Source organism: Oryx dammah, unplaced genomic scaffold (genome assembly GCF_014754425.2).
Source record: "Oryx dammah isolate SB20612 unplaced genomic scaffold, SCBI_Odam_1.1 HiC_scaffold_26, whole genome shotgun sequence".
Taxonomy (NCBI): Eukaryota; Metazoa; Chordata; class Mammalia; order Artiodactyla; family Bovidae; genus Oryx; species Oryx dammah.
This window is the reverse complement of record NW_024070210.1, coordinates 41,240,286-41,264,723: the sequence shown is the minus strand read 5'-3', so window position 1 is coordinate 41,264,723 and position 24,438 is coordinate 41,240,286. Positions and strand designations below refer to the sequence as shown.

The 24,438-nt window shown below is 37.5% G+C and overlaps 1 protein-coding gene across 2 annotated transcripts in view; it reads left to right on the top strand.

Annotated features, from left to right (window-relative positions):
- CEP152 (centrosomal protein 152) overlaps window positions 1-24,438 on the top strand; it is a 104,150-nt gene that overhangs the window by 44,795 nt on the left and 34,917 nt on the right. Inside the window, exons 13-18 of one of the 2 annotated variants that reach the window (XM_040226471.1) lie at window positions 7,435-7,630; window positions 13,504-13,626; window positions 14,859-14,968; window positions 15,706-15,834; window positions 15,956-16,091; window positions 22,497-22,682. In XM_040226471.1, coding sequence (XP_040082405.1) covers window positions 7,435-7,630; window positions 13,504-13,626; window positions 14,859-14,968; window positions 15,706-15,834; window positions 15,956-16,091; window positions 22,497-22,682 — 880 coding nt within the window. The remainder of the gene's footprint in view (window positions 1-7,434; window positions 7,631-13,503; window positions 13,627-14,858; window positions 14,969-15,705; window positions 15,835-15,955; window positions 16,092-22,496; window positions 22,683-24,438) is intronic. The other variant, XM_040226472.1, reaches the window with a different exon arrangement.

The following is a 24,438-nucleotide window of genomic DNA, read 5'->3' as shown; positions in this document are numbered from 1 at the left end:
CATTTGCGTATTTTCTTTGGAGAAATGTCTATTCACATATTTTGCCCATTTTAAAATTGGGTTATCTTTTTACTGTTTAGTTTTAAGAGCTATTTATATATCCTGAATTTAAGTCCCTTGTCAGATACATGATTTGCCTGTATTTTCTCCTATTTAGTGAGCTGTCTTTTCTTTTTTTTGATAGCACGCTTTGAAGCATAAAAGCCTTTAATTTTATGAAGGCTAATATATGTATTTTTTTTTCCTTTGGTTGCCTGTACTTTTCTAAGAAACCATTCTCTAATCCGAGATTCTGAAGTTTTATACCTGTTCTTCTAAGAGTATTATCTCTTATATTATGTCTTGAAATCTATTTTGAATTAATTTTTTGCATATTGGGAGTCTAACTTTATTCTTTTGCATGTGGATATCCAGTTGTTTTGTACCATTTGTTGAAAAGACTATTTTTCACTAAATTGTTTTGGCATGCTTGTCAAAAAATGAATTGATAGAGAATGTGAGAGTTTATTTCTGAGCTCTCAATTTTATCTCATTGAGCTATATATCTTTATGCACTAGATTGCTGTATCTTTGTAGTAACTTTTGAAATTGGAAAGTGTGAGTCTTCCAACTTTGTTCTTCCTTTTCAAGATTTCTTTGGCTAATCTGATTCTGTTGTAATTCCATATGAATTTTATGATCAGTTTGTCAATTTCTGCAAAGAAATTAGGCAAGATTGTGGTAGGGATTGTATGGAATCTGTAGAACAATTTGGAGAAATATTGCGATCTTAATAATATTGTGTCTTGATCCCTGAACATTGATTGTTTTTCCATTTATTTTGGTCTTCTTTTATTTCTTTCAGTGTACTGGTCATACATGTTTATAATTTCGTGGTTTTCGGTTTGTCAATCATGCTTTTGTTAAACTTACTGCAGTGTTTTATTCTCTTGGCTATTCTTTTTGCTCGATTGTTTTCTCTTTTATTTATTTTTCTGACCTCTCCACATAGCTTGGAGGATCTTAGTTCCCCAACCAGGAATCAAACCTGTGCCCCCTGCAATGGAAGCATGGAGTCCTAACCACTAGACCCACCAGGGAATTCCTTGGATTGTTTTCTTAAATTTATTTACAGGAAGTTCACTACTAGTGTAGAGAAATACAATTGATTTTATATATTTATCTTGTATCCTGCCACATTGCTTAACTTGCTAATTAGTTCAAAGTTTTTTAGTGAATTCCTTAGGATCTTTTATAATAGTCATGATCATGTCATCTGAAAATAGATATATTTCTTTCTTTCCGATGCCTTTTATTTCTTTTTCTTGACTAATTGCTCTAGCTAGAAACTCTAGTACAGTGTTGACAGAAGTGGCAAGAGTAGACATCTTTGTCTTGCTCCTGATTTTACATGGAAGTATTTAGCCATTCTCCATTAAGCATGGAATCTAGTTGTGTGTTTTCTGTAGATACAGGTTTTCTTTAGATTTTTCTTTCACCATTTTGGTTGTGAGACTTACAGTACATTGTAGCTGTAGCTACATTACCAGTAGCTGTAGTTCTTTCATTTACATATGTAAATATACGTGTGTGTAGCTTTCATTTGTATGGATATGCCACAGTTTATTTTCCTTTCTACCATTCATAGATTCTTAATGTTATTTTCTGGTGCAATATACATAGATTTCAGTTGGGTATATACTTAGAAGTAAAAATTCTTGTAGTATGTGTGTTTCAGCTTTAATAGATAATGCCAAAATCTTTTCCAAATTAGTGTGCCAATTTACCTCCCCACCAGAAGTGTATGAAAATTGTAGTTGTGCTTTGTCTTCTTGGTAACACTTGATATTGTCATTAATGTGTAGTGTTATTTTATTGTGATTTTTATTTGCATTATCCCAGATTACTAATGAGGTTGAGTTCTATTTAAGAAAATACGTCTATTGTGTTTATTGATGGCTTGGGTATGGGGGGAGGTGTGTGTGTGTGAAGAAGGACTTGCTGTGTCCCTTCTCAGTTTTTACATGATTTTTTTGTGTGTGCCTGTTTTCTGTTGATCTATAGGAGTTTTTTGTTTTTTAATATCTGTTCTAAATAGGCACCCTTTGGTTATGTGTACTGCAAATATCTTTTTTCACTTTGGGCTCGTCTTTTTATCCTTTTAATGTATCTCTTGATGAATGGAAGTTCTTAAACATCAGTCAAATTTTTCCATCTTCATGGTTAGTGCTTTTTATAGTTCCTTTAAGAAAAATCTTTCCTTACTTCAGGGTCATGAAGTTATTCTTTTATGCTGCCTTCTGAAAGTTTTATTGCTTTGCTTTATACTTTACGTTTCACCATCTACCTGCAATTGCTGTTCTTGTTAGGGTTTTTCTGACAATTCTTGCTTGTTTACACTTCTATGTGAACTTCTATGTTTAACTTGTTATGTTCCAGCAAAAAAAAAATCTTGATAATATTTTCAGTAGGATCACATTAAATATACATATATACATTAACCCAGGGAGAACTGATATCTTTAGGATGTTGGATTTACTTATTCAAGAATATAGCATGTCTTTTCATTTGCTTAAATCTATTTGTCTTTTAAGAGTGTTTTGAAGTTTTTCACATTTAGATTTTGCAAAATTCTTGTTAAATTGATGCCTAGATATTTTATTTGCAATAGTGAATGGCATGCTCTTTTCCATTATTGCTTCTGAGTATTGTGTGTATATATGATTTCTATATTTTAGGTTATAACCTGTTACATCCTAATTCTCTTCATAGTAGTTTTTCGATTAGATTTAAGGTTTTTTAGATATAATTGTATCATCTGCCAATGGAGATAGTTTTACTTCTTCCTTTTCACTTATGCTTCAAATTGCTTTCCCTTTAAACTTAAAGTTCCTGTATTTTATTTAGACGGAAGGGAATGGCAACCTACTCCAGTATTCTTGCCTAGAGAATTCCATGGACAGAGGAGCCTGGTGGGCTACAGTCCATGGGGTCACAAAGAGTCAGCTACGACTTTGCCTGTGTGTACTGAGCTGTAACTTCCTCCAATTTTAAAGGAAAACTGGAGAAAGAAATAGCAACCCACTCCAGTGTTCTTGCCTGGAGAATCCCAGAGATGGGGGAGCCTGGTTGGCTGCTGTCTATGGGGTCGCACAGAGTCAGACATGACTGAAGCGACTTAGTAGTAGTAGTATAAATGCTCTTTCCCAAAGTGGTTTTACCATTTTGCATTTCCAGAAGAAATGTCTTACAGAGTTTCAGTTGTTCTGTGTCATTGCTAAAACTTGATAGCCAATCTTTTAAGATCTAAGCACTTCTAATGTGTGTGTAGTGATGTCTCATTGTGGTTTTAATTTGTATTTCTCTAATGAATAATAATGTTAATCATCTTTTGATGTGGTTTGCTTCCTCTCTTCTTGACACGCTTAATTGCCATTTGCATATGTTGTTTGGTGTATATATATGGACTGGCGTGCTGTAGTCCATGGGGTCCTGAGGAGCCGGATATGACTTGGCTACTGAACAACAACTTGGTCTTCATATATTTCAGGATACAAACCCTTTGTGTCAGATATATGTGTTGTGAGTGTTTTCCTTCCTTCTCTGGTTTATCATTTTCTTATATTATCTTTTGAAAAGCAAGTTTTTTTATGAACTCAAATTTATTTCTTATTTACACTTCATGGTTTTTGTACAGTTCATGAGTTAACAAAATTTTTCTGTCATGAATTTAGAAATTCAGTAGTTTTGGCTCTTATATTTACATCTGTGATCCATTATGAGTTAACTTTTTAGTATAGTGTGAGGGAAAATTTGATTTTTTTTTTAATTCCAATAAATCCATTTGATATAATCCCATTTGTCAGAAAAACTTTTCCAATTGAATTGCCTTGATATCTTTAATAATCAGTTGATTATTGTGGGCCTAATAATCAATTGTGGGCCTATTTCTGTACTCTCTGTTCCAGTGATCATTTTGGTGGGAGCAGTCTTGATAATGTAACTTTATAGTTTTGAAATGGGTTGAACAAATCTTTCAACTTCATTGTTTTCAAAATTGTTTTGGCTATTCTAAGTACTTTGTATTTCAAAATAAATTTTATGATTAGCTTGTCAACTAATACAAAATTTGTCCTCTGGACAAATTTGAAACTTAAATTTCAAATTTTGAAATGTGTTGAATCTATATAGACCAGTTTTGGGAGAATTGACATCTTAAGAAATTGCCACTTGTCACTTACACTTCGGTAAAGCTGAGGGGATTAAATAAATGGAGTCTTTCAGTTTCTGAATATGCATGCTATACTTCTTTCTTTATCTAGGTCTTCTTCAGTTTCTCTCAGTAATGTTTTGTAGATTTTATTAAATGTTTGTTTTTTTGGTGGCACAAGAGTCTTAATTGTGGCATGCAGGATCTCGAGTTGTGACATGTGGGGTTTAGTTCCCTGACCAGGGATTGAACCTTGGCCCCCTGCACTGGGACCTCTGAGTCTTAGCCACTGGACCACCAGGGAAGTCCTGATGTTTAGTAGCTTTCAGTGTAGAGATTTCCCTTTAGCTGAATAATTTCCTTTGGCATTTGTTCTAGAGCATGTCTGCAAATTCTTAGTTTCCTTATATGGAAATCTTGTTATATTTGCTGATTACAGAATTCTGGATCAACTGTTCTTTTATTTCAGCACTTTAAAGGTATGCTCTCCCACTGTCTCTGGCCTCAGTAGTTCCTGAATAGAAATCTGTTGTTATTTGAATCTTTGTTTCTGTATATAATGTGTAGTTTTTTTCTCTTGCTGGTTTTAAGATTTTTTTCTTTTTCTTTTTTCAGTTTTCAGCACTTTCATTATGATGTGTCTAAGTGTGTTTTTCTTTTAGTTTATCTCATTTGTGGTTCACTGAGCTTCTTGAAAATGTAAATTATGTCTTTTACCAAATTTATGAAAATGTTGACTATTATTTCTCCAAATACTTTTTCTGCCCCTATTGCTTTCTCTCTCCTTCTGGTTCTCCAGTTACATATAATGTTAAATCTTTTTATGTTGTCCCACAGTTCTCTGAGACACTGTTCATTTTTTTTTTTCCACATTAGATAGTTGCTATTGAACTATTTTCTTCAAGTCCACTCACAATCTCCTCTGTCATTTCTATTCTGTTGAGCCTGTCAGTTGAGTTTTTTTTTTTTTAACTTTTAGATATTATATTTTTTAATGATAAAATTTCCATTTGGTTCTTTTAAAGTTTTTATCCCCCATTGAGAATTCCTATTTTTTCATTCATTTCAAGTATGTTTTCTTTACTCATAAAGGCTAGATACTTACCACTTTAAACTTTCAAAACTCTCTGTAATATTTCTAGCATTTGGGTTTTCCTTGTTAGTTTTATATTGAGTAATTTTAGATTGTATACTAGACATTGTGATTTTTTTGTTGTATAGAGACTTGTATGGGTGTTTCAAATCTTGGTTTATTTTTCTGAGCCTTTGCCGCATTGATTTGAATCTGTCCTGTGTATTATGTGCCTCTCCAGGGTTAGTCAGTGTGAGACATGTGTGGTTCAAATTTCAGAGAAATTCTCCAAATCTTTGCTGATTTGATGCATGCAGTCTATTCTCTGCATGCTTAGTTCAGGGCTTAGACTAAGGCTTGCTTATGCACAGAATCCAGAATTCCCCTGGTCATCTCCCCAGGAATCTTCCTGCACTCTTTCTTTATCATTGGTTTAAGCAGTTTGGTGTTGATATAACTTATAATGGTTTTCATGTTTTTTGTGCTTGAGATTCATTGAGCTTTTAGGTTTTAGGGGGTTTTAATTTTCATCAGATAGAAAAATTGTGGTTATTATTTTTTCAAGTATGTTTTCTATCAGCCTCCCCACTCTTCTGGGACTTAACTACAGTTAAAAATTTAATATACTCTATGTTATATTAATTTAATATACTTTATGTATTTCTGATCTTTCTCTTTGTGTTTAAGTTTGCTATGTCTTTATGTCCATGGATCTTTTCATATGCTGTATTAAATATGCTGTTAATCTCATCTAATAGGTATATTTTTTCAGATATTTTTATTTTTTGTCTCTGCAAGGCCAATTTGGGGCATAAAGTCTTCCATTTCCCTCCTCATTGATTTTGTGTCCCCCTGCCACATCCTTGAACATATGGCATATACTGTCATCCCCCGTCATTTTCTCCTGGTTACAGTTCATATTTTCTTTCCTGCTTTATTCACGTTTGGTAAATTTTGATTGGATGCTGGACATTCTGAATAGTATGCTTTAGATTTTGGACTTTATTGCAGGGGAAAAAAAAAACTGTTATTCTTTTTCTGTGATATACTTAAGTTACCTGAAATTCATTTGATCCTTTCAAGGTTTCTTTGTAGGCTTCATTAGATCAGATTTAGAACAAACAGCTTAATCTGGGGCTAATTTGGCCCTGTTACTAAGGCAGTATCTGATGCTGTGTTAGGAAGTTTCTCCACTATGGTTCATTGAAATACAAAATATTCCAGCCCTACTCTTTCGCTGTGGCTTTCCCTGCCTTGCCGCCATCTTGAGGTAATTTTCTCACATATACCACAGGTCTCCAGAGCCCTTTTTCTGTGTAGCTACCTTCCTCACAGTGTTTTGCTCCCCAGATTCTAGCCATTTTGGTTTTCCCATACTGAATTCTGCAACTTGGTGAGATTGTAGAGAGTGGACTCCCTGGGTTTCCTCTTTCTATGCTGCACACTGGAAACTCTCCAGGAAGAAAGCTGCAGCCATTAGAGGGCTTACCTTGCTTGCTTTACTTTTCTCAAGCATCACTACACTATGCTGCTTGTTGTCCAGTGATTGAACACCACCATTTCATTTATTTTATTTAGTTTTCTAGCTTTTTTAAAGACAGAGAAAACTGGCCCTTTTAATCCATTATGGCAAGGAACAGAAATACTCATTCCAATTTTAAAATTTATTGACCAATTATAGTGGGGATTAAATTAGCATGTCATTTATTTGTGTTATTTTTTCTCTTTCGGGTTGCTCAGATATCCACCCAGACTTGTGTTTTAATAAAAGAGAGACAGAAATTGTTGATTAGGATAACTAGTGTTTTACTATTCATTTCCTCTTTATTTTCTCATTGTTTCTCTTGGAGTCATGAAGGACATGTGTATATAGCATGCAATTTATCAAAAGTAAAAATGCATGCTCTGCTGAAGTTCATATTGTTGAACTCCTCAGTGAGGTAGCAGGACTATGCTTAAGAATGGTCTTCCTGTGAATGAACTTATTTCTATATAGGGATGTATCAAAGGCAATAACCTGTGTATGACAAAACTTAAAATTGTTTTTAAAATACGAGTATATAGTTGGATGGGTTGCAAAGCATGGTTACCACTGCAGTTAGTTGCTTTTAAGGAATAGTCATGCTTGATTTGTTACTGGATTTAACCGTAAATACGATCATTTTTCCATTAGCATTGTGCAGCAAGAAGGCCCAGATGAAGCGCTTTCTAAAGAGGAGGTCATCTTGAAGCTGAAAGCAGAGGTGCAGCGTTTGCTGGATAGCAACTCTGTGAAGCGTCATCTGGTGTCTCAGTTACAAAGTGATCTCAAAAACTCTCATAAGAAAATCGAAGCTCTCCAAGTGGAGAAGGATGAAAAAAGCATTGAGGTAGAATTTGTAAAGCTGTAAAGCTGTTTTTCAAGACTGAGTAAAGAAAACTCTTATAGTTTTCACATTTAAACTTTTGTCTTTCAGGCATTCATTTGACTTTTTTATAAGTAAAGTTAATTAATTTTTGACTGTGCTGGATCTGCTTTGCTACACACGGGCTTTCTCTGGTTGCAGAAAATAGGGAATGCCCTTTAGTTACTGTGCCTGGGCATCTCATTGTGGTGATTTCTCTTGTATCAGAGTGCAGGCTCAGTAGTTGTAGCTCCAAGGCTTAGTTGCCCCTTGGCATGTGCAATCTTCCCAGAGTAGGGATCAAACCCACGTCCCCTGCATTGGAAGGCAGATTCCCAACAATTGGACCACCAGGGAAGTCCATAAATGAAGTTTGAAGAAGGAAATGCCACTTAAAGAAATATACTTTCTGATTACTCTTGGCACTTAGTAAATGAGATGCCAATTAGGTAAAATTCCATAACCACAAATCCAATGAAGCGTTCTTTATAACAAGGTATCTGCATTTCCTCAAGATTGGCTTGTTCCAGTAGTGCTTTAACATCTAGTTAGACTTGCCATAAAATGCCCTAGCAATTTGTCTGATATTTCCCTGGCCCATGTTCTTAAAAGAATAGTCATTCTACAATGAAAAAAAAAAATTAATTGTATAGTGGTGTTAGAGTTGGGAAAGGCATGTCAGATATGTCAGAGTCCTTGAAACCCACCTTTATATCTTTATAAAGTAAGTTAGTGTGCTTACTTTATAGATAAGGTAAATGGAACTGGAGGAATTTGTGACCCTTGTGGGCTTAGAGTGAGTCTTTGGGTAAATTGAGACTAAAACGTTGGACTAATGAATAGGTCTAGGTTACTTCTCCAAGATGATGCTATGAGAGGTCTTTAGGGATGTCCTCTTTCAACAGCTGCCTTTTTCACCCTTCTCTATCTCTAAATCCCAGCTCACCTCTATTCCCATTGGAAAGAAAGATCTAGAAGCTAAGAGGAGAGGGAAGGTAATATATGAGTGTAGGTAGGTGGGACTTGTGTGGTGGTCCAGTGTTTAAGACTCTGTGCTTCTGCAGAGGGCACGGGTTCAATCCCTGGCCAGAGAATTTAAGATCTTCCATGGTGTGTGGTGCTGCCAAAAAAAAAGATGTAGGTAGTGTATTCCTTTTCCTCATGGATGGAAATAATATTTTGCTTCCTACTTTGGTACTGTTTTATCTCTTGATCCTTTAAGCTAGGAGTTGTATTCATTAAAACAGTCCTATTAAAGCAAAGTGTGCAAGATGTTCTCTGGCGCTTATTATTGTGGAATTTTAATCATGCCTAGTTTGCTTTCCAGAAATAATAGTGTGCTCTCACTGTGAAAGCCCTGCCCAGTTTGGTTCTTTCTTCTGAGTAACTATATTTGATGAGCACATTGATTTCAATGTTAATAAGCAAATGAGAAATGGGAGACTGTGCTTCCCCACAGCACATTTAACATCTTTAAACCAAGCTGTTTTAACTGTTTCCATATGTTTTTTTATAAAGAATGGAAATTAAAATTTGTGTTAGGTTAGAGTTGATTAATTTAATAAGCATTTTGGTGTGAGTGTGCTAAGGGTAGGAGCCTGATTTGGGGTCTGAACCTTAGCTCTGGTGTCTTGTTGCTTTCTCTTTTCCATATTGAAATCCCTAGTCAGCATTTGCTGTACAGATACACTTTCACATGTGTGGAAATGGCTGGTGGCCATTCCTTGTGTTGTTTTTAACCTTTCTGTTTGCCTCCACACTTTACAGTCTGTTTTATCAGTAGATTAGAAGGAGCCATCTCATCTTTGAATACCCTTTTTTTTTCTTTTTTTTTGCCAGGTAGCCTTCTGCCATTGGAGAAGGCGATGGCACCCTACTCCAGTACTCTTGCCTGGAAAATGCCATGGACGGAGGAGCCTGGTAGGCTGCAGTCCATGGGGTCGCTAAGAGTCAGACACAACTGAGTGACTTCACTTTCACTTTTCACTTTCATGCATTGGAGAAGGAAATGGCAACCCACTCCAGTGTTCTTGCCTGGAGAATCCCAGGGATGGGGGAGCCTGGTGGGCTGCCGTCTACGGGGTCGCACAGAGTCAGACATGACTGAAGCAACTTAGCAGCAGCAGCCTTCTGCCATAGTGATTTCTCAGCAGTCTACATTTGGTTTTTCTTAAAGTGAGACTGAATTCAGTCCTTGATGCTTATGGCTATTCTGCTTCAACTTAACTATATAGGAATCTCTTGAGAGTATTGTCTTGATAATTCTGTGAGTGTTTGCGACTAGCAGATGAATGCCTTCAAACTTGGCCTTTGCCTCCTGTTTCTCTCATCTTTTTCTAATGAAGCTCCCTATTTAGTCTGTAAAGTCAGAAAGCAGGGTTGGGGGGAGGTATGTGGATGAAAAGAAAATCATTCAGTTTAGGGGTTTTTTTTTAAGCTACTTTATGCAAGGTCTAATGGGATTCAGCAATGAAAGAAACAATGGCCATTCTATGAAGGAACTTCAATTCTAGAATATCGCTATCCAGTGGAAATATAATAATGCCATATATATAACTTAAAATCTCTAGTAGTCCCATTACAGTAAAATAGGTGAAATTGATTTTAATAATTTATTTAACCTAGTATATATAAAATATTATCTTCTCAATATGTGATCAATATAAAATTATTAATAAGACAGTTTATTTTGTGTGTGTGCTCTGCCCTTGAAATCTGGCATGTATTTTCTCCTTACTGCATATTTCTATTTGGACAAGTCACATTTCAAGCGCTCAACAACCATACGTGGTTACTGGCTACCATAGTCAATACTACAGACCTATAAGAAGATGGACATGTGTAACTTTGTGTAATAAGAATGATACTAATTACAAAGTGCTATGAGAAGGAATAACTAACTGATCTTGCAGGTGGTGTGGGGTACTAAGGTAGCCGTAGTCAAGTCTATGAGGGAACTTTTGATCTCTGTCTTCAAGGATAAACCCAGGGGAGAAGGTGGAAAGGCACATTTCAGCCTTGAGTGGACGTACATAAAAGGATGTAGCAAATAAGCTAGAAGTTTATATTATATAAACTTAGTCTTTCTGAAATCTTTAATGAAGCTAAATTCATTAAATGTCTCTTGATTTTTTTTTTTTTTAATTGTGGCTGCACTGGGTCTTTGTGGTGTGCTGGCTTTCTCTGGTTGCTGCGCACGGAGCAGCAACTTTCTCTGGTTGCTCTTGAGTGCCTGGGCTCAGTAGGTGCAGCAGGGGGTCTTTGTTGCCCTGTAGCATGTGAGGTCTTCGTTCCCTGACCAGGGATTACACCCAAGTCCCCTGCACTGAAAGGCAAACCCTGGACCACTAGGGCAGTCCCTCTATTGATTTTTTAGAAAGAATGATCATAGCTACCATCAAATCCGGAGCTTAATGAAATGTTGAACTTTTGTGCTTGCTAAGAGAAAGAACACAATAATTTAAACTTCTCTGGATGTCTTTTTAAAGAGAACTAGGCCATCAGAATCCTCCCCTAAAGCCTTTTTGTATTAAGAAGGGCAACAAAAATATTTCCTATATAATCTTTTTTGACAGATTCTTTCATAGATGTTTTAAAGGTATTGATATATTTATTTCTTTATAAATGCCTTTAGTATGTTTTATATCCATTTCTATTCATCTTATATAGAACAGTTTAAAGTTACTAGAGTTTTTTTCCTTTTATGTCATATGACTATTCATAGCAGTGCTGCTTTATGACATTTCCAGGATAATATGTGATCAAACTAAGGAGTCTGGCCATACATAGCACTATGCAGTGATTAGGGGTGGGTCAAATACTGTGCTGTTCATTCCAGTTGAACAACTGGGCCATTAAGGTAGAATGTGGCAAAGGCCTTAGAAAAACCAGACTGGCTTACTAGCAGGCAGGGACCGCATCGACACTGAATTTTTTGTAAGCTTAAGAAATAAAACACAGAGCCCTTTCTGTGTGTGATACTTAATAAGAGATCGTTACCTTACCACAAGCTGTGGTTAAAGCCATACTCTGATTCCAGGGGACTTGATAGGCAATATTCAGTAGCCAACTCAGAAGGGTCCTGGCTAGAATTTTTTGAGACATAGGAAGATAGTATAGGAGTTGGTATATTATATTTCTTGTGTTTTTGAAGATAATGCCTTCTGTATTCCAGCTTTAGAGAGAGAAATTTTGTTGCGACATTCAAATGGTCCTTCTCTTTTGAAAGACATTCTTAAGAGTTTTGTGCCAACAATTACTCCAAGTCCCAAGTCCCAGTGTGCCTGCAGTGTGAAAATACATCAAAACTGAGTGCAGTAACTAGCTATGAAGATTGTTTTTTCAGGGTAGCAGTATGGTGTTACTTTCGTTCTAAGTGATAGAAACTCACTAATAGGGAAGGAAGCACAAATGAATGTCATAAACCTTAAAAAGTAGAGGCCATGTTTTTTAAAAAAAAGAGCCATTCTGATAAGTCAACAAAATCCTTTAAAGTCTCATTAATACCCCCAAGTCTGGAAAGCTAACAGAGTAGATAGTCTTATCTCCTCTCTCTTCTGACTAGGACAGGAGCAGTGGCTTCTGGGACATGTTGGCAGGTGAACCAGCAAAGCCAACAACTAGAGCAGCCTTCCTCTGAAGGAAATGAAGACTAAATGGGAAAAAGGAGCCAAAGCCTTGGGGTTCTGTCACCCCACGTAGAATGAGATACACATGCCTCTTTTTCCCCCAGTTAGTAGAATGAACTTTGGTATAGATAGATTTTAAACACTGAAGGAAAGACCTCAGGGTTCAGGTAAAGAATAAAACCAACAGGTCAATTTGAGTAGATATTAAAAAAAAAACAAAACAACTTTGACCTCTTCAATGAACAAATAACTTATAAAAATGGATAAAATACTCGGGTAGTAAGAGGAAAATGCTAACCTATATATATCTGGGAAGATGAAGAATAAGTGAACAATGAAGGCATGTAAGAGGTTGCTCTCTGATGGTGACACAAGAAGTGCAAATGAAAAAATTTTGGAGATCCTTTCCCTCATCAAACACAATAATCATTCAATCACTATTGGCAGCAAAGAGAGCTGGACAGACTCTTGTACTACCTGACGGTATACATGTGTATCAACTTTCTGGAAACAATTTACCAAAGTCTGTCATGAATTCCTGTTGAATAAAACATATGAATTAATATTGATTAAATATGCTAAGCCTAATGGGTGAGACTGTGATGAAAAATAGAATGTTTGCATAGTCTCAAGTGTCTCTGAATAATACTCTTACATTAATTGCAAAATAGTAACTTTATAGTGGAGGTGTCTGCAGACATGGTCTTTGAGCTTCATCAGTTAGTTGATCAATACCAGTGATGAGGCATATTGATGTCATATGTCTCCTCAGAAGTGTTCACATCACCTCTTTGGTATTCATGCAAAAATGCATAACCTAAATTTAATAATGAAGTAATATCAGAAAAGCTCAAATTAAGGGACAACCTAGAAAATAAAAGATTAGTACAAGTACTCTTCAAAACTGTCATGGATTTGAAAGACAAAGACTGAAACAAACTGTCCCAGATTGGAGGAGACTAATAAGATGTGACAACTAAATGCAATGTAGAGTTGTAGATTGCATCCTGAACCAGAAAAAGAACATTTAGAGGAAAATTGGAAAATTTTGTATAAGGTGTGTAGATTTGTTAATAGTATTGCATCCTAGTTAATTTAGTGGTATTGATAATTGTACTCTGATTATTTGTACTGTTTTTGTACTTTCTTTGTAAGTATGATATTGTTTCAAAATTAGTGCTTAAAAATTTTTAAAAACCTGAAAACTTTTGATTTCTCTTTAACATTTAGACTAAAACAGATACCTCAGAAAAACCAACTAATCAGATATGGCCTGACTCTCCTGACATGATTGTCAAAGATGATATACTGCAGCTGAAAAATGAAATTCAAGTTTTACAGCAACAAAATCAGGTGATTAAAAAACTTTCCTCTATTTTATGAGAAATCTCATGACCTCATTCAAAAACAGAGAAGTACTATGACACACTTCATGGGAAATAGATGGGGAAACAGTGTAAACAGTGTCAGACTTTATTTTTGGGGGCTCCAAAATCACTGCAGATGGTGACTGCAGCCATGAAATTAAAGGACGCTTACTCCTTGGAAGGAAAGTTATGACCAACCTAGATAGCATATTCAAAAGCAGAAACATTACTTTGTTGACTAAGGTCCGTCTAGTCAAGGCTATGGTTTTTCCTGTGGTCATGTATGGATGTGAGAGTTGGACTGTGAAGAAGGCTGAGCACTGAAGAATTGATGCTTTTGAACTGTGGTGTTGGAGAAGACTCTTGAGAGTCCCTTGGACTGCAAGGAGATCCAACCAGTCCATCTGAAGGAGATCAGCCCTGGGATTTCTTTGGAAGGAATGAAACTAAAGCTGAATTAACTAAAGCTGAAACTCCAGTACTTTGGCCACCTCATGCGAAGAAGTGACTCATTGGAAAAGACTCGGATGCTGGGAGGGACTGGGGGCAGGAGGAGAAGGGGATAACAGAGGCTGAGATGACTGGATGGCATCACTGACTCGATGGACATGAATCTGAGTGAACTCCGGGAGTTGGTGATGGACAGGGAGGCCTGGCGTGCTGCGATTCATGGGGTCGCAAAGAGTCGAACATGACTGAGCGACTGAACTGAACTGACTGACACAAAGGTATTAGTGGACAAGTACATTAGCAGGTAATTAGGCTTCCAGTTATTTCCTTTTACTATTGGTCATGTGGTAGTATTTTCATTGGAAGGTAAGTTAGTATAATTCCAGCTTTCTGTCTGCATAATTGCACAGCTATTGGAAGTATTCTTTCCTCCTTAGGCAGCTCTTGACCAAAAAGTAAAATCTTGCTTGTTTATATGGTTGGGAAGATTATTGTATTCTAAGACTTGTTAGAAAACATCAGTTAGCCAATTCTTCACTGACTAAATGCTTTTATGCAAGTTTTTAACGTTTACTCCAATCAGAAAGCTACTTGATAAGCCTATACTCTTACAAGGCCTGAAGAGACTTTTATAGAATTATGAAAATGATATTATGTCAAATAATGTTATAATGAAAGAGAAAAGGCACAGAGGATATCAGAAAATAAGATTAGACTAGTCAATAAAGGTCTTTATTTCCTCTAAATACTTTATTCTTTTGTATCCAGGAACTTAAAGAAAGTGAAGAAAAACTGAGAAATACGAATCAAGACTTATGCAATCAAATGAGACAAATGGTACAAGATTTTGACCGTGATAAACAAGAAGCTGTTGATAGGTGAGGTACAGACAGAGGCCTCCCTTCTCCCATCTCCTATTCTCTCTCCCTTACACACCCCCCTACAAAAGATTCAAGTAAAATGATGCGGGTGGACCCTCCCCATTGAGATCATAAATTGGAGAAGATGAGTCCCTGGCTTCTCAAATTAGAATTTGGAACACACTTTCCATAGAAATAATGTTATGTAGTGGGTTGAGTTCTATGGAACCATCCAAACTGTAGTTCATTGAAACAGTAGAACTTAATGGCTTAACTATTTTTTTTTTATAAGAAAGAAATTTATGGGAGGAAATGTCTTCTAAATACAAAGTCATAAACTTGGAAACAGACTTTTGGAACATAACTTATGTGTGAGTTGGGTGATTTACTATTTGCGTTTATAGATAACTTAGAATTTTAGAACCACACCCTCTGTTATTTCAATTATTTTTTTATAAACAAGTTCTAAACACAGACTGTTATACTCTGTGTGAAAGACTAGGGCATTCACACATCTAGGTTTCTAATTTTTCTCTAGAAACATTTGCAGAAAGAAAATGTTGAAGATTCTCAAAGGATCATCTATTGAAAGTTAGCTATTACCACTTTTAGTTGGGGAAGACCAATCTGATCTTATTTGCTCTATGCATTCATAGGGAAGGAGTGGGAAGGGAGGGAGGCAAACTAGTTCATCTCGCTGTTTCTGGTAATGCTGGGCACTGCCTTAGATTCCACTGTCTGTTGTCTGTCTCTAGGTGTGAGAGGACTTACCAGCAGCACCATGAAGCCATGAAAGCCCAAATACGGGAAAGCCTGTTAGCAAAGCACGCTTTGGAGAAACAGCAACTCTTTGAGGTATACGAGGCGACTCGCTTACAACTTAGGTGAGAATGCAAGTCTCGCTGCCCTTGAAAGTGTAGGGACAGCTTTCTCTTATCCCATCATTTAGAGGAAAATTGTTTGTTCTGCAGCCTTACATTTAGTTGCTGGTTTTGTGTATCCAAGGTCTGACTTAGATAAGGTGAATAAGGAAATGGCGGCTGTGCAGGAATGTTACCTGGAAGTGTGCCGAGAGAAAGATAACCTAGAAGCGACTCTCAGGAAGAGCGTGGAGAAAGAGCAACAGGCACAGGAGAAGAAGGTACAGAACAAGTTCTTGTTGTGCTCACTTCATTGCTCTTTGAAACCAGTACACTCATTCCCTTGTGGAACAGGGAAGACTTCTGTAGAAGGCTCTTTACATTTGACTGATTGACATGAATTCAGCTCACAAAGTTCAGTAAACATTGAAATGATTATTAAAGCCCTGGTAGAAAATGGCAGATCCATAGGAGAAAATGATTCTTCCTTGTAGATTTCTAAGAGACCAAAGAGAGTTCTGTAAAATAAGGGAGGTGGACCCGAGTCACTTTGAGTCTGAAGCTCAGATCCTCATTTTGTGTGTGTATTTGCTGCTCAGGTGGTTACTCCCAGCCCTGTGAGCACTGCATGAAGTATCCCCCTCAGACACCTTTTCCTTTGACCCGTTTCTCTCAGGACGTAAGCATCCATTTATTCTGGGGAAATGGGCAGGAATTTGAACTGGGGTGTTGTGATACAGGAGGTGATGATGTGGGACTGTGGAGAGGAAGGTCAGTTTAAGTGTGCCCTCTGTCCAGGGAGATCTTGTTGTTCAGGGAAGCTGGAGGGGCTGCAGTGTCCTCTGTACTCCTGCCTGAATCTTCAAAGTTGCCCTTGGCGAGTGTCCAGGAGTCAAATCACTTAAAAGCAGTCGCCCCTCCTGTCTTCTTCCCTGTCCTGACCTGAGCCTGATCCAGACACCCATCTGCCTCTCCCTTTCCCTTGAGACCAGGCTGCAGACCACAATCTGAAAGCCACCTGCATCAAAATTAGAAAATATTTTTAAAGACTTGAGGAAATGTTTTTAACAGAGATTTCTGAATAAGTTATAGTAAAGCTTGGTGATTGCTACCACCAGTCTTGAAAAGAATGTAAGGAGCAGGTGAGGCAGTCTAGTTCATTTAATATTTTGATTATTTTTGAACAGGTTAATATGGTAGAAAAACATGCCATGTATACATACCATCTAGTGAAAAAAGAACTAAGGGGAGATGTTTTAGTTTGTGCTGATGAAATGAAAACTAGAAAGTGTCTTAAATTACCTAGAAATTGAAGACTTAGCTCAGTAATGTTTAAAAAAATTAAAATAGGGAGAAGATCTAGTGTGATTGTTTTCTTTCTTTCTTCCTTTAAATATATAAATTGGCAAGAACATAAGAGCATTTCTCTCAAAGAGGTCTTTCCTTTTGGAAGTATATTTCCTAGTAACTTTAAAAGAATCAATTTGGCTGTAAAATTTAACCGCCCATAATCGATCAGTGGCAATTAATAGCTGGTACTAACTGGTATTTTGGCTCATAAATTCTTGTGCACTGGGGCAAGAAGGAAAGTTAAAACTATTTAGGCCTTCCAAAAAACCTATAAGTTACTTTTTTTCTTTAAAAGTTTTAGATTGCCATACAATAAAATTGATTCTTTTTCATTTGATATCCAGTTTTATAGATTTTTAACCCATGTGTGTATTGAAACAGAACAGTCTCATCACCCTAAAAGACTCCTCTGCACTATCCACTTGTAGTTATACCCATCCCTCACTTAAAGGGCCAGTGTACTTAACAGCAGTAAAAGTTGAATTCCTTTCTTCTCTGGATATTCTTTAGTTTTTTTATTTAGATTTATATAAGTCCTTTACAAAGCTTAGTAGTCTTCATAAGCCAGTCAGAATAGAACTCCTTTACATTTATGAGACTTTAATTTTTTCATATCCTCCAGAACTAGACAAAGATACGTATTTACACACCAGTGTACTTTCCTAGGAATTGTTTCACATTCACACAATGGGAGAATCTTACTAACTTGAGCAAGCTAGGGAACTGTTAGGGTAGTCCTTCTCCACAGGACATCAGTCATTTTCCTTGCAATTGGTCTTCAGGTCAAGAGCTTTGCTTGGATACAAAATGTCTATGACAGGCAATGCTGTGAGTCCCCAGTTGTATTTCCCTTTTTCATATGTCATCTTTCTGCAACACTCATTGAATCAGGCTGCAGGTTAAGTACAAGTTCAATTCCAGCCTTTAAAGCTTCTATTAACAGATGTTAACCTGGCTTGTTCATATACACAGGACCCTTCAAACTGAGTAGTAATCAATAAAGGCTATGAATCTGTGAGCTTCCCTGGTGGCTCAGACAGTAAAGAATCTGCCTGCAATGTGGGAGACCTGGGTTTGATCCCTGGGTTCAGAAGATCCTCTGGAGAAGGAAATGGCAGCTCACTCCAGTATTCTTGCCTGGAGAATTCCACAGACAGAGGAACCTGGTGGGCTACAGTTCCTGGGGCCGCAAAGATTTGTACACGACTTGGTTTTTCTAGTGGTCATGTATGGATGTGAGAGTTGGACTGTGAAGAAGGCTGAGCGCCGAAGAATTGATGCTTTTGAACTGTGGTGTTGGAGAAGACTCTTCAGAGTCCCTTGGACTGCAAGGAGATCCAACCAGTCCATCCTAAAGGAGATCAGCCCTGGGATTTCTTTGGAAGGAATGATGCTAAAGCTGAAACTCCAGTACTTTGGCCACCTCATGTGAAGAGGTGACTCATTGGAAAAGACTCTGATGCTAGGAGGGATTAGGGGCAGGAGGAGAAGGGGACAACAGAGGATGAGATGACTGGATGGCATCACTGACTCGATAGACGAGAGTCTGAGTGAACTCCAGGAGTTGGTGATGGACAGGGAGGCCTGGCGTGCTGCAATTCATGGGGTCGCAAAGAGTCAGACACGACTGAGCAACTGAACTGAACTGAACTGAGTGACTAACACACAGATAAACATGAATCTGTAGACAAGGAAAAGATGATCAATGCTGCCAGGCATAATGCCATTCCTACACAGAAACTAAGACTTGCTTATACAGTTGTAATCCATGTTAAATCAGTCCTTAGAAGTTAGATTTTTTTGACTGTCAGAGACATGCAAAACAAGTTTCAACATTTTAAAACTATCCAAGTATTCCTTCCCTTGAATGATAAAACTTTTTAAATTAAATATTTCTGTAATAAGTTCAAATGACAGATTCCTGTGACCAATAAATTTGCTTTTCTTCTGTAGATTTGGAAGCAAGGTTTTCCTCACTGTGGTGGATTGCAGAAATGGCCACACTTTCTTCCTATCCCTGAATGTGGGTCTCTTTGCAGTGTGGCTTTGTAGCTGTTCTCAGTTATAGATAGTCTGTTTCTCTTCCCTTGAATCTGGCCTTGGTCAAATGATTAACTGGCTAATGGGATATTAGTAAAAAATATGTAAAAAGACATTTAAAAAGCATTTATGCTTTTATTTATGGTCCTTGGAAGCTTGATACTCTTAGGAACCCTTTGTCCAAGCACCATGTGAAGGATCTGGAATAACCTGCTCGATGATGAGACATGTGATCAAGTCTCTGTGTCATCCTGGTGACATTGAACAAACCACTAGGCATGTGAGTGTTGTCATCTTAGACCATTGTAGCCCCAGTTGTCTGCAGAGATCAGCTGAGTAGGCTCAGGCCATCACCACCACCCAGGTGATGCCCAGAATCATGGGAAGTAATAGACGTTTGTTGTTGTCTCTGTATTGTCTGGTTTATTATATCGGGCCTTAGAAAGCATCACTACAAACAAAGCTAGTGGAGGTGATGGAATTCCAGTTGAGCTATTTCAAATCCTGAAAGATGATGCTGTGAAAGTGCTACACTCAATATGCCAGCAAATTGGGAAAACTCAGCAGTGGCCACAGGACTGGAAAAGGTCAGTTTTCATTCCAATCCCAAAGAAAGGCAATGCCAAAGAATGCTCAAACTACTGCACAATTGCACTCATCTCACACGCTAGTAAAGTAATGCTCAAAATTCTCCAAGCCAGGCTTCAGCAATACATGAACCGTGAACTCCCAGATGTTCAAGCTGGTTTTAGAAAAGGCAGAGGAACCAGAGATCAAATTGTCAACATCTGCTGGATCATCAAAAAAGCAAGAGAGTTCCAGAAAAACATCTGTTTCTGCTTTATTTATTAAGCCTTTGACTGTGTGGATCACAATGAACTGTGGACAATTCTGAAAGAGATGGGAATACCAGACCACCTGACCTGCCTCTTGAGAAACCTATATGCAGGTCAGGAAGCAACAGTTAGAACTGGACATGGAACAACAGACTGGTTCCAAATAGGAAAAGGAGTACGTCAAGGCTGTATATTGTCACCCTGCTTATTTAACTTATATGCAGAGTACATCATGAGAAACGCTGGGCTGGAAGAAGCACAAGCTGGAATCAAGATTGCCGGGAGAAATATCAATAACCTCAGATATGCAGATGATACCACCTTTATGGCAGAAAGTGAAGAGGAACTAAAAAGCCTCTTGATGACAGTGAAAGTGGAGGGTGAAAAAGTTGGCTTAAAGCTCAACATTCAGAAAACGAAGATCATGGCATCCGGTCCCATCACTTCATGGGAAATAGATGGGGAAACAGTGGAAACAGTGTCAGACTTCATTTTGGGGGGCTCCAAAATCAATGCAGATGATGACTGGAGGCATGAAATTAAAAGATGCTTACTCCTTGGAAGAAAAGTTATGACCAACCTAGATAACATTGAAAAGCAGGGACATTACTTTGCCAACAAAGGCCCGTCTAGTCAAGGCCATGGTTTTTCCATTGGTCATGTATGGATGTGAGAGTTGGACTGTGAAGAAAGCTGGGCACTGAAGAATTGATGCTTTTGAACTGTGGTGTTGGAGAAGACTCTTGAGAGTCCCTTGGACTGCAAGGAGATCCAACCAGTCCATTCTGAAGGAGATCAGCCCTGGGATTTCTTTGCAAGGAATGATGCTAAAGCTGAAATTCCAGTACTTTGGCCACCTCATGCGAAGAGGTGACTCATTGGAAAATACTCTGATGCTGGGAGGGATTGGGAGCAGGAGGAGAAGGGGATGACAGAGGATGAGATGGCTGGATGGCATCACTAACTCGATGGACGTGAGTCTGAGTGAACTCCAGGAGTTGGTGATGGACAGGGAGGCCTGGCGTGCTGCGATTTATGGGGTCGCAAAGAGTCGGACATGACTGAGCAACTAAACTGAACTGAAGCTAATATATTCACACACATAGACACACAGAAAATTAGTAGCAATTTTCTTCTTTGCGTCAAAAGGAAATGCAGATACATATAGAAACAACTCCTAAAGGAAAGGCACACAGAGATAAGACAGTTTGGGGATTTCTTTTACAGTAAAAACAAAAATAACAATGATATATGGTCTGTGATGTGACAATGGACAATTTTCCTGACCATGTGGATGAGACTGTCCTATAGTCCTAGTACAACTGCAGTCCCCATGATGTGACTGAAAAAATGGGTCCCTCAGTCCCTAGAAGGTTTTCCAAAACCATACAACACTCAGCAAACAGATAACATCTTCTTGCCATGTACCAGTGGTGGGAAGGACTCAGATAGCAATTAAGACAGAAATAATCAAGGTCAGCTGTGAACCCGAAAAAAAGCCAGACAACCATATAGTCATGAGTCAGAAATAATGGAGGAGAATCAGAACAAAAGATCTGTCGCCAAGTAGCACTAGGTATGTGAGGCGCACTCCTCGGTATTGTAGTCTGTGGTGTTCACCGTGTTTCTTCTCATAGCATCTTGGTGGGACTTTCAGAAGAGCCATTTGGAAACACTTTCAAACAAACGCTCGTAGATAATTTTGATCCCTGAGTAGAATTTTATTAGAGTTTTCAGATCAGTTGTATTTCTAGAATAGAAAATATTCTAGGACTAGTTCAAATTACTAAAATTTAACTGACACTTGACAGTTCTTATTTGATAATGCTTTAGCTAGTTTTGGTAAAGTTTTGAATTTGATAATGAAAAAAGTACTAACCTGGATTTGTCGAAGGATGCATAACTTTTAGAATAGAGCAGTAAGAGACTTCCCTAGAGTTTCAGTGATTAAGATTCCATGCTTCCCCTGTAGGGAGCACAGTTTTAATCCCTGATTTGAGGAACGAAGATACCACATGCCTTGTGCCCTGGCCCCTCACCCCCCAAAAAGAATAGAGCAATAACTTTGGGCTTATCTCAGAATACAGATATTTGCAGAAATGTAAGTTTTCCTGGGCTCTGATACCTCACATGTCCCGTGATGGCTGGACTGTAAACATAAATGTCAGTTTCACTTTTAAAAAAGGATATTTGGTCTTCTGGGAGTATTTATTTATTAGGTGTATTTATTGTACTAGATGCCTTTTCTTTTAATGTCTCCAACTGTAAATTTCTTATCCAAATATGTGAGATATAGGCAGGTCTTTACAAGACAACTTATTCAACTGATTGAGTTAGCATATAGGAAGTTCATTTGTCTCTGTTGCTATTGTTTATTCCATGCATATAACTATTATCTTATAAATTTGACTTGAAGGATATTAGTGTCATATGAGATACTTATTTGAATTTTGTTTAAAGAGACAGCTATTGGAGGAAAGAGAAGAGTATGTAAGGAAACTACAGGTGGAACTTGAAGAAAAGTACCAAGACACCCTTGTGATGGAAAAGGACAAGTGGCTGAAAGAACACGAAAGTAATATTAAACAGCAGGTTGAAACTGAAGTGATATTAGTGAAAGAACACTGGGATAAGGAACAGAAAGAGGTGTGGGTTAAAATTTCTTTCTAGTCACTATGTTTAAAAAATGTATAGTACTAACTGTTGAGAGAGAGCTCTTCCTGAACTGACATTATTTTTAATAGCCAAGTACATATTCAGTATTCTTGCCTGGAGAATCCCATGAACAGAGGAGCCTGGCGGGCTCTAGTCCATGGGGTCGCAAAGAGTTGGACATGACTGAGCAACTAACACACACAGACACACAGACATATATAATCATTCATTTTATGTCTTTGAATTGGGCTATTTGCAGTTTATACAAGTTTTATTTTTTAAAACTTCCCACCCCTTAGCTCTTTACCCTAATTCAGGAAGTGTGTTTTGAGGGGTACTTTTTAATTTTTCAAATGAAATGACAATCAAATTTCAATGGCAATGGTGAAATGATTCTGATAACTCAAGACCAATATAATTAACAAATACTTAATGTACACTGTGGATTAGAAGATAGAAGTAATGATTGGGTAGGCTTGAAAGTATAAAACTTCTATTAACCTCTGTAGCAAATGAGGTTAAGAAATGCTCATAGTTTCCAAGAAAATGAAGAACCAAATTATGATCTTAAAAACTTAGTTGGAAGTGAAATATGTTCTCAAACTTATTTAAACTAGTTCTTTTGTCCTTGCTATTGCTATTAATTTGGGCTGGGGCTATCTCAAAATGGAATTCTAGACCATTGTCCTGTCTTTTGACTTTCTTACTCATCTCCCATCCCTTCCTTCAGATTTCATCAGTCAAGTGCTGGCACCTGAAATTCCTTCACTAGTCATTTTTTAATATAAAAATATATTCTGGAGTGTATCTAGCCATGTATCTATAAAAATATAGATGTCACAAAACAAATGTCCTATTTTTAAATTACTGCAAATTGTTTTTTAGTTGGATTTTTTAACCAGTTATTTACTAGGTGGAGGAATGAGAAAGCTATAATGCTTTTGTGAGAATGTCAGGAAAGGATAAATCAAAAAAGGCCGCTTAAGATAGCCCTTTTTTTTTCTTTTTTAATTTTTTTTTAAAATTTATTTATTTTTTATTTTACTTTACAATTCTTTATTGGTTTTGCCATACATTGACATGAATCCACCACAGGTGTACATGCGTTCCCAAACCTGAACCCCCCTCCCACCCCCCTCCCCACAACATCTCTCTGGGTCATCCCCACGTACCAGCCCCAAGCGTGCCATATCCTGCATCGGACATAGACTGGCAATTCGATTCTTACATGATATTATACATGTTTCCATACCATTCTCCCAAGTCATCTCACCCTCTCCCTCTCCCACTGAGTCCAAAAGTCCGTTATACACATCTGTGTCTTTTTTGCTGTCCTGCATACACTGTGGTCATCATTGCCATCTTTCTAAATTCCATATATATGTGTTAGTATACTATATTGGTGTTTAAGAGAAACAGTACAGCCAGCAGCTGTGGTAGCCAGGGAAGTAATCTGAAAACCCTGGATACCCAGGAGGTGGGAAACTTTAAGGAAAAGCAAATTTTGCTATTTCACAATTTTGCCCACTACTAATTATGTTTGGGTCCATCCTACTACACTGCTGAAAGTCATATCATTAAGACCTTCTTCCAATAATGCCCTCCTCTTGAATGCACAGCTGACTCAGTGCAGTTTATTATAACAAACAAGATTCTAATGTGGTCAAGTGAGTCAAAACTATTTTTTAAAATGTTCAATTTTAGGTTCATTCATTATACTTAACCCATGCCTGCTTTGTGGAAACTC